Source organism: Neovison vison, chromosome 8, assembly GCF_020171115.1.
Source record: "Neovison vison isolate M4711 chromosome 8, ASM_NN_V1, whole genome shotgun sequence".
Taxonomy (NCBI): domain Eukaryota; kingdom Metazoa; phylum Chordata; class Mammalia; order Carnivora; family Mustelidae; genus Neogale; species Neogale vison.
Window position 1 is genome coordinate 21,684,808 of NC_058098.1, and position 12,552 is coordinate 21,697,359.

A 12,552-nucleotide genomic window follows, 5' to 3' on the forward strand; every position below is an offset into this window, starting at 1 on the left:
AATGTCACTGAAAACTAACCCAGAGGGAGAAAGGCCCAGCTTTCTCATAGGACTTAGAAGGAGTGAAGGCTTAGCTTCTAGGCTCTGGCTAACATCTCTGGTCTTCATAATGGCCTAGAGGGTTCACCTTCCTTCTTTGGCAGCTATAGTCACCTAGCTGAGTAAAGCTGGGGTCTGAACTAACCCAGAGGTCTAGACAGGCCCCCCAAAAACCCAAGGATCTGGGAGAGGGCTGACAAAGAGGCTTCATACAGTGCTCTGCCCCCATGTTCAACTGCCAACGGCTACCTAGAAGTTTGTGTTAAAAAAAGATTCTGAGCACAGCAGGAGCAAATGGTATGACTGATAGTGATGCCGTCCATGAACTTGAGAAACGAAATCACGGCCCCAGTACTAGTTATCTGCCATCTCAATTAGAAGGACCTCTGAGGTCTTCAACCAATTTCAGACCCACCGTGGCTCAAAGAGAGTTGTCATGAGGCCATTAAAAACCAATTCAGGACTATGAAGATAAAGTCTTTAAAAAAAAAAAAAATGTCATCAGAACTAAATAATGTGCTTGGTAGCAGAGCTGACTTAGACTCAGACACTCCCCATTCCTTTGTGGATGGACCGACTGTATAGATAACCCCCCCAGATCTGCCAGGATGCTGCTTGGCGCAGTGCCAGCAAAACTGGAGCCTCTGCAGCTGCAAGTGCAAGCTGGGTCACTGGTGACACGGGGATAGGGTTTTGTGCCTGGGCACGCTCCTGTCAGCGCAAGCCTGAGCTCCCCCTGTGCCAAGAAGGCGCCCCACCTACCGGGTGGTTTTAGGTGCAATGCTCTGATCCTTGTCCACAGTGGAGAGATCAACATTCGTAATGCCAACTTCAGTGGAGATCTTGACTCGGAGCTAGAGTGAGACATACAAGAAAATCACCAGGAATGAACAGGCATATCCAAATTTTCCTCACAAAGATGATCCTAGGATGGGAGTCTTCAACGATTTTGGTAAAACTGCCTCAGCCAGGTAGGATTTCCACTTCTCCTACCACCAAGGCTCAAAAGCGACTCCTTGGTTCTTACCCCTTCTTCCCTTCTTTGGCTTTGGTTGGATGGTATATACTAAAAGAGGAAAAGAAAACTGATTTTTTCACGTGCCCTTTAAAATAAATAAGGGGGAAAACCTGTAAGCAGTAACCTTCAAATAATTCAAATCAACAAGTACTCAATTCCCAGGACGGCTATTGTTTACTACGTGGAAGACTTTATACACGGACTCTGTAACAACGATTTCATTTAATCCTCACAACTCTCTAAGGCAGTGCTATTTGAGGTGAGGAAACTGAAGATGAAAAAGATGAAGCCACTCACTTGAGTTTAGCTGGCTAAACTTGGTATTCAAGCTCAGGCACTCTGACTCAGCGTCCATGTCTTAAGCACCTTGCCATCCAGCTTCCCGGGAACACTTAACTCTATGCCAAGCAGTACTGGAGGTCTGCCCATGAAGCCTTACGACACCACGGCTGCCATCTGCACCGTCCGCCAGGGACTTCTGGTTTTCCCTCTGAGCATGAGGCAGAGTCGTACTTACCGGACCACTGGAGTCAGGTGTGGCCACGTGACTTGCTTTGGGCAGTGAAATATGAGCCCCTCAATGGAAGCTTTAAAAGTCAGTGTGTGATTCTCTCCTTTTCTCTGACATGGACATAAACAATGTGCAGAGAGAGGTTTGCTCCTTCAGCCTGGGTCCTGGAGGAAGGACAGCCTGAAGGCGGACCTCCAGCTGACACACTAAGGAACCTAGCACGGCGAAAAAACAAAACTTCTGCTGTTCTAAGCTACGAGACTTGGGAGTTTGATAGCAGCACAAACCAGTCCATCTTGACTGTTAGTGTTTGAATTCTATGTGTGTCCTATAAACATGTTCACGAAGAGGAGGAGCCAACACAATAAACAGGAACTTAAAAAAAATTAGCTTAAATGTATAAAATTCCAAGAGGCAGAAAACATTATGAAAGTCTATTCATGGGAAATTTTTTATCTAAAATCTAAGTTTTAATGTGCAAATTAAAAAAACCCAAGGCACTTCTTATGTGCAAACATACCCATAAGACTTCCAAATATTTGATAAGCTTGAATGTAATGCTTAGGAAATCCTTGCTAAATCCACTGGTTTATAGTCTAAGTCAAGATCAAGGAACAGAGACAGAGGACTGGGCAAATAATTGAAGGACAGCTTTGGCATTTTGCTAAAAAGCACTATCAAGGTGTGACAGCCTCAAATCAAGGACTAAGAAGAAAAATTAAAAAGGGATAAAGATAACTACCAAGCAATTCCTTTTAACAGCCTTCTTTCCCACCTCCGTAATAACCATTTTGTGACAACAGCCTCAATTATCAGATTGAATAGAGGTATTCTGTTTTACTTAAAAAACAACAACAAAAAACCCTGAAATGTAAGAGTTATTACCAGAAGCTGTAAGGATGATTATAACCTCCTACTTTTGCATATACAGTCATCTATTGGCAGAATTATATCCAGCAGCACTGCCTGTCACTGAGTCTAGGCAACTGGGTGAATCATGGAGGTAGGGAAAGGATATAGATGGCCTTCAAGTTGAATAAACCCCCAGAGGAAGAGCTCAGGGGCCTCTCTTTCGGCTCTTTGGGCTCTCTGTGCTGAGCAAACAGCTTCACAACTCAATAGAGGGCTCAGAACCAGAGCAAACGCTGCTATATAAACCCAGTGTGGAGAGGCGCTGACACCATCTGAAGGAAAAACTAGAGTGGAAGGCTCAAGCAAAGAAGCAGCCCAAGAGCTGTAGTCAGGCTACTGATGTTCAGCAAGAGCCCACTAACAGCACCTTCCCCAAACCCCCAAGGGCATCTGGAGCACCCGGGTGCAGGGGATTTACAGGGATGGCAAGACGCACTTCCTGTCCTACAGGGAAGCACAGATGCAAAGCTGAACTTTAACAAACCAGGCTGCTGCTTTTTTTTTTTTTTTAAGATTTTATTTCTTTATTTGTCAGAGAGAGAGAACACGCACAAGCAGGCAGAGGCAGAGAGAGAAGCAGGCTCCCTGCCAAGCAAGGAGCCCGATGTGGGACTTGATCCCAGAACCCTGGGATCATGACCTGAGCCAAAGACAGTGGTTTAACCGACTGAGCCACCCAGGCATCCCCAGGCTGCTGCTTCAATGGAAGGATGTTCCAAGTGCTACCAAAGCACAGGAGAAGAAACTGCGACCTCAGTCGGCCTGCGGGTGGCCCTGGGTCAGGCAGCAAGAAAGGAGCCTGGCGATATTCCACGCTATCGAAACAATGTCTTCACAGTTAACTACTATGCAATCTTCACCAACTTTAACCAGATAATTCCTTCTTCACTTCTTTGACTCAGTCTCTTAATGCCTTACTCATTTAATTTGTAAATGAGATCTTAAAATCAGTTCCACCTAAATGTCCATAAATAGAAGACTAGTTACATGAATACACTATGAATCACCATGGAATAATTTAAAAAGCCAAGGTAGATGTCTATGGACAGATACAGAGATATTATCACCTACTTTAGAATACACAGCCATCCACTGACTGCGCTGTCTGTCATGGAGTCCAGACAATTGGGTGAATTATGACGGGGGAGTGGCAGAGGGCTGGGGGTGAAGTAGGGGTATGGGGGGGGGTGTTGAGGGGGGGGAGGCCATCAAGTTGAAAAGACCCCAAAGGAGAAAGCTGGGAGCCTCTACTTTGTGATAAATACAGCGGTTTATAGAATAATCCCTTTTTATGTAAACAAGAAAGGATATACACATTCATTAATAAATGCATCCTTCTTTTTCTTAAAATGTACATAGTTAACTGTTAAGATTCCCCGGAGAAGAGGAGCTGGACTGAAGGGATTAGAAGGCTCTTACATTTCATTATACACCTTTTTGCACTTTGAATTTTTTTAAACTACGTGCATATTTTACTCCTTTTTTCTTTGAAAAAATATGGATTATCTGAGCAATGAGACTGTGTACCCTTTACTTTCTTCTTTATAAACATTTTGTATTAAAAAGAAACAACCCATAAATATGATTTTAAAAATAATACTCTTCCTGGGGCGCCTGGGTGGCTCAGTGGGTTAAAGCCTCTGCCTTCGGCTCAGGTCATGATCCCAGGGTCCTGGATTGAGCCCCACATCGGGCTCTCTGCTCAGTGGGGAGCCTCTTCCTCCTCTCTCTCTCTGCCTGCCTCTCTGCCTACTTGTCATCTCTGTCTCTCAAATAAATAAAAATCTTTAAAAAATAAAAAATAAATAAAAATAATACTCTTTCTTTCTGTAGATGGGTATATGGAGACTGATGTTAAAAGATTTGGGTAAGGCTCCGAATGTATCCTCATTATAACAACAGAAAAGCCATCAACTTTCTGGGTTTTTACTTAGAGTCCTGACTGTATTTCAATAAGAACATGGTCGCTAAGGTCTGCTAATCAACATTCAACTCTGTGTTTGTTCTAAAGACATCATAAGCACTCCCAGACAATACAGACACAAAGATGACAAAAGGGCAAATCACAGTGAACTCAAGTCATCTTGGGTTTGCTCTCAGCCCTAATTCTAAAAGGCTGCCTAAGTTAAAGGATTTTTTGTTGTAGAGAAACAACGTAGGGCTGTTCTTGAATAAGGAACGGTTTAAAACAAGTCCTTCTGCTCCTAAGATCTTACTACAAATGGGTCTCTGGAAACACTGAAAAGAAAAGTGTTTTTATGCTACTCTTTTAAAGCAAACTGAGAAATAAAAATTATAACTTTTTCTAAAGATGTGTTATAAAGAATTCAGAGTAGGATCCCGCTGGGTTAGCTGCTTCTTCCTTCACACTAACACTTCAGGATTAGTTTTTACAATAGGAAAGGGACGTGTTTAGCCACTTTAAATGCAGCTAAGCCTGCTTCACACTGAATCATACTAGTGCTTTCCTTCCTGGTTCTGCATCCCACATACACCTCAAAAAATGTTTTAACACCAGGAAATGCAGTCTTTCTGCTGAGAGTAATAGCCCCCCAGTTTAGCTCATTACTGTCAAAAATGATGATGCATTAGGGGCAATTAATGTTAATGACAGCTTCGAAAACCCACGTTTCCCCTGACGGCAAGTCCAATGTCAATGAATGCTATTACAGGCCTTCCACACCAAACCACCGTTAATGTACTCTGACCAATGTCAAGCATCTCTCAGGAGAGTAAACAGGACCTGCTGACCTGCTCTGAGGCTCTAAGTGTGATTATTACTGAAATTACAAAGTAACATTGCAGATGTGACAGAGGTCAGAACACACACACATAAAGCTATAACATAATGAAGAAGGAGAGATTTTGTAATGCTTACTTCATCACTGGGAAGGAAAGGGACAGCAATGGCCTCAGTTGGGGCTTATCATTGCACGAATAATAGTTATTAGCCATTTCTGCTATTTTGCACTTAGATAATATTTCTAACAATCACAGAAACACCTGGACAAACACCAGATTTGAAGTTACAAAAAGGAAAGCTGTTACAGTAACCAAGACAGCACAGTATTGGTATAAGGATAAAAATGCAGGTTAATGGACTACAACTGCAGGGTGCCTGGGTGGCTCAGTGGGTTAAGCCTCTGCCTTCAGCTCAGGTCATGATCTCAGGGTCCTGGGATCAAGTCCTGCATCGGGCTCTCTGCTCAGCAGAGGCCCTGCTTCTCCCATCTCTCTGCCTGCCTCTCTGCCTACTTGTGATCTCTCTGTCAAATAAATAAATAAAATCTTTAAAAAATTTTTAAAAATTTTTAAAAAATGGACTACAACTGCAAGTCTAGAAATTAACCCTTGCCTTTATGGTTGACTGATTTTTGATGCCAAGACAATTCAGTAGGGAAAGAATGATCTTCAACAGAAGCTGCTGGGATTTCCACATACATAAGAAAGAAGTTAGACCTCACCCTTACACCACATACAAAAACTCAAAATCAATTAGGAACCTAATATAAGAACTAAAGCTATAAGAGGAGTAAATCTTTATAACCTTGGATTAGGCATTGGTTCCTTAGATGTGGCACTTAAACCAGAAGCAATGAAAGAGAAATAAAGAAACTGAACCTTGTCAAAATTAAAACAAATCATGTATCTGATAAGAGACCTGTATCCAGAATATATTAGCTCAATAACATAAAAAGACAAACAACATAATACAAAGAGAAAGAGAAAATAAGAAGTATACAGATTGGAAAGGAAGAACTGAAAAAAAAAAATTTAATGGGCAAAGGATATACAAAGATATACAAATGACCAATAAGCATATGAAAAGATGTTCAGTATCATTAGCTATCAGGGAAATCCAAATCAAAATTTCAAATGAGAAACCACTTCCTACCCATGTATGATGGCCAGAATGAAAAGAAAAATAATAAGTGTTGGTTAGGATGTAGAGAAACTGGAACTCTTTTTTTTTTTTTTAAAGATTTTATTTATTTATTTGAGGGAGAATGAGTGAGAGAGAGCATGAGAAAGGAGGAGGTCAGAGGGAGAAGCAGACTCCCCAAGGAGCTGGGAGCCCGATATGGGACTTGATCCTGGAAGTCCAGGATCATGACCTGAGCCAAAGGCAGTTGCTCAACCAACTGAGCCACACAGGCGCCCCGAAACTGGAACTCTTATATATTACTAGTAGAAATGTAAAATGGTGCAAGTTCTTTGCAAAACAGTTTGTCAGTTTCTCGAAAAGTTAAAACACAGAGTTTACCATATAACCCACCATTCCACTGCTCGGCACACATCTCATAAAACCAAAAACAGAAGCCCTAACAAAAATGTGTACGTGAATGTTCACAGCAGCATTATGTATAATCGCCAAAAAAATGGAAAAACTCCAAATGTCCATCAACTGATGAACTGATAAAATGCTATACCTACACGCTAGACTATTACTTGGCCATAAAAGGAATAAAGTACTCATACAGGCTACAACATGAATTACAATGAAAAGTATCATGTTAATGAAAAAGGCCAGACACAAAATGCCACATATTATATAACACCATTTATATGAACTGTCCCAAATAGGCAAATCATAGAGACAAAAAGTAGACTAGTAATTGTCAGTACTGGAAAGAGGCTCTATTGCTATAGAATAAGGAATGTCTACTGGAGACATGGGATTGTTTTCTGGGTGATAAATGTGTTACGGAATTTGATAGTGGTGATGGTTGCAAAACTCTGCAAATTTTCTAAAAAACCCATTGGGGCCCCAGGTGGCTCAACTGGTTAAGTGGCTGACTCTTGGTTTCGGCTCGGGTCACGATCTCAGGGTGGTGGGTTTAAGACCCGTGTCAGGCTTGGCATTTAGCACGGAGTCTCCTTGAGATTCTCTCTCCCATAACCTCTGCCCCTTAGCCTGTATCACATGCGTGCTCTTTCTCCCTCTCTCTAAAATAAACAAATAAATCTTTAAAGAAAATACATACTAAAAACACTGAATTATATATACTTTAATGGGTATATGAATTATATTTTCAATAAAGCTGTTATTTAAAAAAAAAAAACAAACCCAAGATATTTTATCTAGGATATAAAGCTCACCCTTCAAAGATGAATTACCATAGTTCTAACAGCCCAGGAATGTAGGTAAACGTCTTTATACCACTCCATCCTTTTCTTCTACAATGGTCTGAGATGGAGACTAAACACTGAAAAAATAAGGTTTGGTCTCCACTCACAGGGAGTTCCCAGTCCAATGAAAAAGCAACACACATATAAGCAAGCAATGGTAATACAAATCAATAAGAACAGTTACTGACAGGATATAAAATACTATAGCAACAAAAGTAAACTTGAAGTATGTTGAAACCCTAAATATAAATAGGGGGGAAAAAAACCTTAAAAACCATTAGAAGAAAATATTGGAGATTATCTTTATCGCCTTGGAGTAGCATAGGACTTTTTAAAAACTCAAGACACACAACCTAGGCAAAACATTTTTAAATTAGGCTTCATTGAAAATAACTTCTGTGCATCAAAAGATGCCATAAACCAACACTGAGGGAAGATATCTGATGCTTTTTTAACTAAGAGTCAGTTTCCAGAACACCAACAGCCTTCAAAATTTAGTAACAAAAAGACTAACAAACCCAAAGAAAAACAGACAAATGCAGACAACAGTTCACAGAAAAGGAAAACTAAAAGGCCAATAAACACAAGGAAAAAAATGTTCAATCTCATTAGTAACCAAGGAAAAACATTAAAACAAGACATCATTATGGAGTGCCCAGCTGGATCAGTTGGTGAAACGTGGGATTCTTGATCTCAGGGTCATGAGTTCAAGCCCTGCATTAGGGTCAGCCATTACTAAAAAATAAGACTTAAAAAGAAAAAATAGACACCACTTCATATCCATCAATTTATCAAAAATTCGTAATACCAAACAGTGGTAAGAATATGAAGAGAAGAGCAATTTGGCAATACCTAATAAAGCTAGGGGCACATGGGTAGCTCAGCCGTTAAGTGCCTGCCTTCTGCTCAGGTCATGATCACAAAGTCCTGAGATCAATCCCTGCTCCTCCCTCTCCAACTCCCCCTGCTTGTATGCCTCTCTCGCTCGCTCGCTCTGTATCAAATAAATAAATAAAAATCTTTTTTTTTTTTTTTAAGATTTTATTTATTTATTTGACAGCCAGAGATCACAAGTAGGCAGAGAGGCAGGCAGAGAGAGGGGAGGAAGCAGGCTCCCTGCTGAGCAGAGAGCCCGATGCGGGGCTCTATCCCAGGACCCTGAGATCATGACCTGAGCCGAAGGCAGCGGCTTAACCCACTGAGCCACCCAGGTGCCCCAAATAAATAAAAATCTTAAAAAAAAAAAAAAAAAAAAAGACTGTAAAGGTAGAAAGAAGAAAAGATTTCAGGAAAAAAAGAAAGGAATGTCTGCCTTTTAATGTGTTTGGTTGCAAATAAGGACCCTTAATGAGGGAAGCTAAAATTAAAAAGATCTAGATTTTAAAGGTTTAAGGTGCACATTACAATAGTTTTCACCCCAATTTTGTGTTAGTGGATGGACTAGGATCAGATGTCTCATGCCCAAAAAGGTCAGACATGAGGTAGAGAAAAGGCAGAGATGAGAGTTCCAGAAAATATCTTCCTTTCCAACAAACTTTAAATGTAAGTGTTCAATCTACCTACTTTAAGTAATGCCCCACTTTTGAAAAGGTCAAACTTTTCAGCTACCTTGTCCTTTCAAGTGTCATTGGAGCCAACTTGAGGAGCTTTCTAAAGGTCAAATCTGGGATAATGTGAGCAACAAAATAAATGATGATAGTAAAGGATCATAACCTATAGAGTAAAATAACTTCCATGAGCCCAAAATGTTATAAATAATTGAATAAATAAATAAATGAAGACAGGGTTAGGAGAGAGATAGCTTTTCCTTACAGCAGAATTCTAATTAATAAATGCAGAAAGAATGAAAGAGAAAATCACCTTTTGGCAGTCAACCTATTAATAACATTTGCAGGCAAGATCATCAGGATATTTGCAGACTCAATTACAAAGCAGAAAACAGCAACTTCATAGAGAGAAAACTAGCAGGCACCACCTTAATCAAGTGATCAAGGTTAACATTTACACCAGCAATGAGACATATCAACATCATGTACTTCCTAGGAAGATGCACTGAGAGGGACAAAGCATCACTTTTGGACTTTTCTTGCAAAAAAACAGGGAGCCTAAGTTTAATTTTGAGGAAACTCAAAACCCCAAGTAAGGGATATTCTACAAGCTAAACAGAGAGTACTTCTAAATTATCAAGGTCATGAAAGAAACTATATTATAACTTAGAGGTGGCAAAAGGGACATATGACCCTAATTTGAATCTCAGATTAGAATAGGGACACTGGTAGGATAACTAGTGAAATTTGAATTAAAGTCTATAGATTAGTTAGTAGCATAAGTCATGTTAATTTCCTCGGTCTGATAATTATATAACAGTTATATAAGACATTAATATTTGGGGAAGCTGGGTAAAGGGCATTCTTGATACTACTTTACTTGTTTAAGTCCATTCCCACAAAACCACAGATAAATGAGGTATAGTTTTCCATCCTTAAAACCTAAAAACTCAGGTTGCCTCATGGCTCAGTTGGTTAAGCCTCTGCCTTCAGCTCAGGTCATGGTCTCCGGGTCCTGGGACTGAGCCCCACGTCAGGCTCTCTGCTCAGTAGGAAGTCTGCTCCCTCTGTACGCTCACTCTTTCCTTCTTGCTCTCAAAAATAAATAAATGAAAAATCTTTTTTTAAAAAAGTTTAAAAACATATGTTTAAAAAAAAAACGAAAAACTCCATTACTTCACATGGAAATTCTTCATACCGTTTTTACAACTTAAGATCAAAATTATTTCAAAATGAAAAAGTTTTATTAAAGAGAGAAAAACAAGGGGTGACTGGCTGACTCAGTTGCTGGAGCGTGTGACTCTTGATCGCAGGGTCATGAGTTTGAGCCCCATGCTGGGCACAGGATTTACTTAAAAAAATAAAGACTGAAAGAAACTTTTAAAAAAGGAAAAAAAAAAAAAAAGTGAGTGGTAAATGACACCTGAATAGTTAAGAAAAAAGAGTTCTCCCAAAGAGTGTGTATTTAACTATTCAGGAGAGGTACAGGACCACTCCAAGTTTCCCTCACCCAACAGAATGCACAAGAATTAAATAGATACAGCAAAGACACAGCAAAAGCACTGAGAAAGGCCAGCTGAAGGGAGTGATGCCCTAACAAAGGCCAGAGCTGGAGCTGCACACAGTCCTGCAGGCTCCAGGCAGGCTGCCTATTCCCCAGAGCATGCTAACCAAACTCATACTGCGCAGGGAACCCACCTAAGCACAGGCTGGATGACCTTGGACAAGTTACTCCACCCCTATGAGCCTCTTCTGTGCAGTGAAGATGGCTTCATCTGTGTCTTAGGGTTGTAGTAAGACAAAAATAATGTAAGCAAAAGCACACAGAACTAGGCTTCTCATGTCATAGGCCTTCAATAAAGGGTTCACACTGATGGTTCTAATTAAGAATAAGCCACCGCCTGGGTGGCTCACTGGGTTAAGCCTCTGCCTTCGGCTCAGGTCATGGTTTCAGGGTCCCGGGATCGAGCCCCACATTGGGCTCTCTGCTCTGCAAGGAGCCCACTTCCCCTCTCTCTCTGCCTGCCTCTCTGCCTACTTATGGTCTCTCTCTCTGTCAAATAAATAGAGAGAGAAAAAAAAAAAAAAGAAATGGTTAAATCATATCCCATAGTTTAAGAAAGTAGAAAAACATGTAATTCATCTTAAATAAACTTCTATGGAAAAGGTTAAAATGAAAGCCACAGTGTGTGAAGGGCTATACTCCAATTAGCTAGGAAAACCACAAATGTGAAATTCCTCACTCCCAAGCATCTGACAAATGAGGCATAGTTTGCCATCCTTAGAACCACTTTGGATCTTTGGATCTTCAACACAACTAGCGTTAGCTAAATATGTGAAACACAATTCATTATGAAACTTACTGATTTTTGGGCAACCCTCTGGGGTCCCCTCCCTCCTCAGGAGCTTTGTACTATCACTTTGGTATCACTCAATAAACTTGTGCTGCCCACCCAAAAAAAAAAAAAAAAGAAAGAAACTCACTGATTTTCTTTTGTATTCACCCAGAGAACCTCATTACAGTATGTCCCTGGGTGCTTTTCATCACCTAATTAGCATCAGGCACTTTTCTAAATCTATCAAGACCTACCATACAAAACATCATAATAAGAATACTTATGTCTCAGTGAAATTATAGGTGATTTTTATTTTTTCTACCTCCTAAATTTTATGTGAGATACTAAATCATACCAGAAAATGAATAATTTACAAATAAAACTCACTATGACCAAGTTCTTGGCGAAGCGTAGTTTAAACTTACCCTTCTCTTAACATGTTCACATTAACTTGGCTGTAAAATGTAGTCAATATACCAGACGATTAATCCTGTGTGCCTACTTGGTCATTTCCTTGGATTTAATGGGGATGACAAGAAAAGCACTTACCTCGACACTATTTGCAATATAACGGTTGTCACCTTCAACTTTGACAGAGAAGTCATAATAACCACTGGAAAATTTGACATTCACGAAGTTTAGTTCAAAAACATCCCTGTTAAGAATGACAGCGGGGTTAACAAGAACTCACATAGCAAAGTCATGAATGTAACAAATGGGCCGTGCGTGGCCCTCCTTGAGACAAGCCAGGGTTATGCCACGTCTTCTCCTTTAAACTTCCCACCCAGCTGGGCCACCTCCTGCTCAAGCACAGATTATGGTGTGGGCAAAACTTCAGAGAGATCTAAAATGACCTCCTCCTTCTAGTCTCTGAAGTCTTCTTTCCTTTGTTTCCTCCTCTCCACTCCTAAAACCCCACCCCCTCGGGTAGGCTTCCACAATTAAATGCAAAACAGTCTACAGTATGATCCCTATTATGTTTAAAAAAGAGACAGCGAGAGAGTAGAAATGTTCAAAAAGGTTGGTGCAGAGCAGTATAATTGCAGGCAATTTTTTATA

At 40.4% G+C, this 12,552-nt stretch overlaps 1 protein-coding gene across 2 annotated transcripts in view; it reads right to left on the reverse strand.

Moving 5' to 3' along the window:
- RPN2 (ribophorin II) overlaps window positions 1-12,552 on the reverse strand; it is a 55,867-nt gene that overhangs the window by 15,619 nt on the left and 27,696 nt on the right. For both annotated transcript variants that reach the window (XM_044263065.1, XM_044263066.1), the window contains exons 9-10: window positions 12,043-12,148; window positions 802-893 (exon numbers count right to left, since the gene is read on the reverse strand). In XM_044263065.1, coding sequence (XP_044119000.1) covers window positions 802-893; window positions 12,043-12,148 — 198 coding nt within the window. The remainder of the gene's footprint in view (window positions 1-801; window positions 894-12,042; window positions 12,149-12,552) is intronic.